Below are 6000 nucleotides of genomic sequence, written 5' to 3'. Positions count from 1 at the left end.
CAAGCCCTACGACCGACAAAAAATAAATAAATAAAACCCTAGGCTTTTATGACTCAGAGCATTCAATTCAGCTCTTAAAGAGGTATATAAATGATTTATTTAAAATGTCTGAGTGATTGACACCTGTTATTCTCACACCTGTTATTCTCAAGTTCACAACACTAAAAATTTGAAAAGCAGGTAAGTGTACAAATTGTACTCACATTTGATTCTTTGCTGCTTGCCTCTGAGCTTTTCTTTCTTTCCTTTTCTGATCTGGTGGCTTAGCAAAAACAATTTCAATATTTTCTCCCTCTAAGTCTTTGCCATTCATTTCTTCCATAGCCTTAAAAAAAAATCAGACTATCATCAATATTCAAGTCTTTTAGACAATTGATTCATAAAATTTAAATCACTAAAGTTGGAAAGATGATAGTTTCAGTGATATAAAAGTTGAACTGTGAGGTTTAACAATCCAGCACCTTCAACTACTTTTACTCAGAAAAGCAGCAAACTCGCTAAACTAAGGCCAATAAAGGTTTGCTTGAGTGGAATTTATTACCTCTGTAGCCTCCAATTTCTGAAACATACTGATTCTATTATGACTAAAAGTTGTTAGTCTAATTTAGATGCCTATGATTAATTCCACCACTTATTTACCTTGACAGCACCATCTCGCTCATCAAAATGAATGAAAGCATAATCTTTTAGTTTCTTCACTCGTTCCAGTTTCCCAAACTGACTAAATGCCTTTTCTAAAATCTCTTCTGTTACAGTATTGGCAAGGTTGCGTACAAACAGCACTTTTACCTGAAATAAAAAAACAAATTCCCTGTATATCTCCAGAGTTCCATTTGTAAGATGCAACCACCCCATCCTAACAAAGTTAACTTGAATCACAACCACTAGCAGAGTATCTGAAATATATTTAAACAAAAACTGTTTTCAAGTCCAATGGGTAAATTCCAAGAAAACTGCTCAAACACCTAAAACAGACACCTTATCAAAAAAGATACAAAATGCAAAGATGTTGAATACCCATCATTTATTACTAGGGAATAGAAAGTTACTACATGTCTAATTTCCAAAATCAAAAAAAACCTAACACAAAACTAAGTTTGAGCCTGTAAAATCAGAAACTTTCACTGATTGGGGTGAGGGGAATGTAAAATGGAATAGCCCCTATAGAAGACAATTTGGGAACTTAACAAAACTACAGATATTCTTCCCTAGCCATCTGCTCCAGGGTTATTTGCCCCAAGGAGATGGAAATTTAGGCTCACATAAAATCTATACACAGATTTTGTAATTGCCAAAATCAGAGGCAATCAAGATGTCCTCTGTACATGGACAAATAATCTATGACACATATAGAATGAAGTATTTACCACTAAAACAAATTAGTTACAAAGCATCAAGACATAAGCAATCCTTAAATCCCCACTATCTTGTGTGGGAAAAAAGCCAATGTGAAGAGTCTACTGTGTAATTCTGAAACTGACATTCTGAAAGGCAAAATTATTACAGATGAGTGTTAGGGACAAACATGCAAAGCACAGATGACTTTTAGGAGATTAACACTACAACATTATAATGGTCACTTCAAGGCAAGCATGGTGACAAATATCTGTAATACTAACTATTAAGGAGACAGAGGCAGAAAGACAGAGTTGAAAACTAGCCTGAGACCTTTTCTAAAAAATACAAAGTTAGACACTGGTGGCATGACCGTAATTCTAAATACTCAGTAAAGTTCAAAGGCAGCACAGGTGGGAAAGTCCATGAGACTAATGGGAAGTGGGGTGTGGCTCAAAGTGGTAGAGCACTAGTCTTGAGCAGAAAGTGCTCAGGGATAGCACCCAGGCCCAGAGTTCAAGCCCACAACCGACAAAAAAATAAAAAAAGCTAGAGTAAATGCTTAGAGCACTTACCTAGCATGATTGAGACCCTGAATTCAAACCACATATATAAACCGTAAAAAAAGAGAAAGAAATAGAAGTTTTAATAGTTTGGATCTTGAATATTCCCCAAGACCAATCAATGTCTTACGATCCTGGTCCTCAGTCCACAGCAATACTGGGTAGCAAAAGAACCTTTAGAGGCTGCGACCTGCTAGTATAGAGTCTGATCATTGGGAATGCGCAACTGAAGAGGACATAGATTAAGACTGCAGCACCTATTCTTCCTTTTCTCTTTTTGCTTCCTAGCTGCTAACAACCTAGCTAAAAGAAAGGCCCAGAAAGCCTAACAGCCAAGCAACCATGAACCTTTGGTTCACTATGTAAACCAAAACAAACTTTTCTTCCTCATGAGTTATCTCAAATATTTTGTTGGAATAGACATTTTAATTTATTAAAATATTAAACATTTGCTTAAGAAAAAAAAAGGTACACTAACAGTCAAGTCCAATGCAAGCTATTAAGACTTTCAGGTGTTTAATGTTGACTCTTCAATTTTAACAATGTGCTATTCTAGTATATTAGCTCAGAAGGGTAGGATAGCAGGGAGTAGAGCAAAGCATAGAAGAAATATATGTTGCAAACCTAAAATTGCTCTAATAAAGTACTTAAAAGGTCAAAGACAATACTACATGCTTAGCAACTTTAAAAAAATTAATTAATTAGGACCTGCTTCTAAAATCTTAAGAGATGGAAATACTTAAAGACTAATTAGGCCATCAAAACTGGAAGTATTCTCAGGTAGTAGAGGCCCAGAATTTAAGCCCTAGGACTGGCACACACACACAAAAAACAAAAAGCTGATTAGGTTATGGGAGTGTTATGTCTTATGCGCAAGGTTCTATTCTTAATCTTTTTTTTTTTAAGGTCCAGTCGTGGGGCCTGAACTCTGGGCCTGGGCGCTGTCCCTCAACTCTTCAGCTCAAGGCTAGCGCTCTACCACTTGAGCCACAGCGCCACTTACGGCTTTTTTCTTTTTGCTTATGTGGTGCTGAGGAATCGAACCCAGGACCTCAGGCATGCAAGGCAAGCACTCTACCACTGAGCCACCTTCCCAGCCCACTGTTCTTAATCTTCAAAGTTTCTTGTTACAACTTTCAGCTAATTAACAGTGGCTCATACCTATCATCCTAGCTACTCAGGAGACAGATCTGAAACCAGTTGGCCAAAGTGATAGAGTACTATCTTGAGTAAAAAAGCTCAGACCCTCAAGTTCAAGCCCCAGGACAAGTAACAGATAAAATATCTTCTTCTCCTAAACTGCTTGAATAGCATTTGAACTTGTTGATGTAAAGTGACCATCCTTTTTGGTTTTTTTGTTTTTGTTTTTTGGTGCCAGTCATGGGGCCTGAACTCTAGGCTTGAGTGCTATCGCTCAGCTCTTCAGCTGAAGGCTAGTACTCTATCATTTGAGCCACAGTGCCACTTCTGGCTTTTCTGCTTATGTGATGCTGAGGAATCGAACCCAGGGCCTCATGCATGCAAGGCAAGCACTCTACCACTGAGCCACCTTCCCAGCCCATGACCATCCCTAAGAGTTTTATAAACTAAAGAAAAAGAATCCTAAGTTAGCTTCCATCCTATAACAGCAATGTTTTAATTATATTGTTTTCCTAGTTCCCCTGTCTATCTCTAGATTTAAGTGAGCTAGTTGTATTTGATACTTGGCCTCTAGTAAAAGAGATCCTTAACAGATACCTACAATCTTCAAATGTAAGATTTTGACCTCAAGAGATGTTTATTCTCACAGCATGTCTGAACTCACTGCTGAAACAGAATGCCTAATAATAGCTGAACGACAATAGTTCTTCTCAGGCCAGTATAATTCATTATATTTAGAAGTAGGGCTATTATAAAAACCATGTAAGTGATTATCACCATACATAGACACTCCAATCACTTTTAGAATCTACATAAATATGAAGCAAAACATCTCATTAAAAATGGACTAACACCTCCTCATGATGCCCAAGTTTCCATGAATGAATTCTTGCATTTACTTTTCATGCACACATGTCTAGCATATGACCCTAAGGTCTTGTGAATATTTCTCTCACATATGATTTAAAACAAAATATACAATTCACTTTAAAGTTCTTTCTCATCCATCCCATCAACCCTTCAAAAAAAATTTTAAACTTAACTATCATTACCTTCGCCATTACTTCAGGATCGGGATCTTCTATAGGATCAGCCCATTCAACAGTTCCAACATTTCCCCAGACCTTGACTTTACCACTCATTAACCTACGCCTTGCCTGAGCAGCTGTTTTGTGATCTTCATATTCAAGAAAGCAAAAGCCTCTGTTTTTTTTCTTGTCATCCGGTTGGTGGTATAAAATGACATCTGTGAGACCCTCTGAAAGCAATTATTCCAAAGATATTAAATAAACTCCAAATCAAATACAAAGAACTACTTTCCTAAAATACTATTTAAATATCGATATGAGAAAACAAAAACAAAAACACCCTCTTCCTAAGTAGCCACCTTTATAAAGGACTATCTTATAAAAAGGTTCAAAGCTGGTGTGTTAGCATGTCTATAATTCCAAGCACTTAAATGTACAAACCAGTTAGAGGATAGCCTGGGCTATACAATGAAACAATCTCAAAAAGTAAGGACGAAGGATGAATAGGAGTTACAAGTCACTTTCCTTCTCAAGTCTTCTCAATTTTATAATATATAAACCTATATGAACTATAGGTCAAACATGATTAGACCTTTTTATTATGTAAATAAACAGTAAAATATATTTTCTGGTTTTCAATATCAATGGTTTATTTCAGCAAGAATACAGAGCTAAAAATTTCAAGTGTTCTTGGAGACTGGTAAGACATAATTTGCTAAACACTATAGGCAAAAATATATTCCAACACAAGCAGCCTGTGAAGTTGGAACATGTTATAAAAAGATATTTACAGTCCAAAGAAATTTAAACCATAGTAAAAATATAATAAAGCCGGGCACCAGCTATAATCCTAACAACTCAGGGGGCTGAGACCTGAGGATCACAGTTCAAAGCCAGCCAGGGCAGGAAAGTCCATGAGACTCTTATCTCCAGAAAACCAGAAGTAGTGCTCAAGTGGTAGAGCTCTAGTCTTGAGCTGAAGAGCTGAGGGACAGCACCCAGGCCCAGAGTTCAAGCCCTATGACCGACACCCCCTCACAAAGCCAAAACCTTGTAGCATAAGGTGCCAGTGGCTCACACCTGTAATACTAGTTTACTCAGGAGGCTGAGATCTGAGGATCACAATTCAAAGCCATCCAAGGCAGCAAAGTCTATGAGAGTCTTATCTCCAATAAACCACCAAAAAGCCAGAAGTAAAGCTATGGTTCAAGTGAAATGGCACTAGCCTTAAGCACTCAGGGACAGCATCCAGGCCCTGAGTTCAAGCTACCCATAAACAAAAAAGTTATGTCGCTTCTAAACAAGTCCAACTTACCTGTTACTTTGCTAAATTCTTCAAGAATCTGTTCCTTGGTTTTACTCTTAGGAATAGAGCCCACAAAAAGCCTATTGTTGGCAACTGAGATGCAGACACCGATGTGTTTTCCAGAACGAATTTCATGATTATTATACTGAAAAGGAAATAAATTACACCATGTCTTAAAATTACTAATCAGTTAAAAGTATATTTATTATGGGAGGCAACAAATCACATACGTAAAATCAAAAGGGTTACCAAATTAAAAAACCAGCATGTAAGTTAAGCACTTTCATATTTTAAAAACTAAGAGGGGCTGGGTGCTGGTGGTTCACACCTGTAACCATAGCTAATTCTCAGTAGAAGGCTAAGATCTGAGAATCCTGGTTCGAAGCTAGCTTGGGCTTAAAAAGTCAGTGAAACTCTTATCTCCAATTAACTACCAAAAAGCCAAAAGTGGAGCTGGGGCTCAAGTAGTAAAACACTAGCCTTCAGCACAGAATTTCTAGGACAGTACAGTGCCCAGGTTCAAGGTCCCAGATAAGCTCAAAAATAAAAAATAAAAATATTAAAGGAGGGTTGGGAATATAACTTAGTAGTGGAGTGCTTGCCTAGCATGCAGGAAGTCCTGGTTTCC

At 37.4% G+C, this 6000-nt stretch overlaps 1 protein-coding gene across 5 annotated transcripts in view; it reads right to left on the bottom strand.

The window, feature by feature from the left end:
• The window catches only part of LOC122107772 (synaptotagmin binding cytoplasmic RNA interacting protein), a 36844-nt gene that overhangs the window by 9048 nt on the left and 21796 nt on the right, over positions 1-6000 (bottom strand). For all 5 annotated transcript variants that reach the window (XM_042679595.1, XM_042679594.1, XM_042679593.1 and 2 more), the window contains 4 exons: positions 5382-5517; positions 4091-4296; positions 640-789; positions 204-325 (listed from right to left, as the gene is read on the bottom strand). In XM_042679595.1, the coding sequence (XP_042535529.1) occupies positions 204-325; positions 640-789; positions 4091-4296; positions 5382-5517 (614 nt within the window). The remainder of the gene's footprint in view (positions 1-203; positions 326-639; positions 790-4090; positions 4297-5381; positions 5518-6000) is intronic.

The sequence above is a fragment of the Dipodomys spectabilis genome, unplaced genomic scaffold (assembly GCF_019054845.1).
Source record: "Dipodomys spectabilis isolate Male_0828 unplaced genomic scaffold, ASM1905484v1 ptg000053l, whole genome shotgun sequence".
Classification (NCBI taxonomy): domain Eukaryota; kingdom Metazoa; phylum Chordata; class Mammalia; order Rodentia; family Heteromyidae; genus Dipodomys; species Dipodomys spectabilis.
The sequence above is the reverse complement of the archived record's forward strand: the minus strand, read 5'-3'. Positions and strand labels throughout refer to the sequence as shown.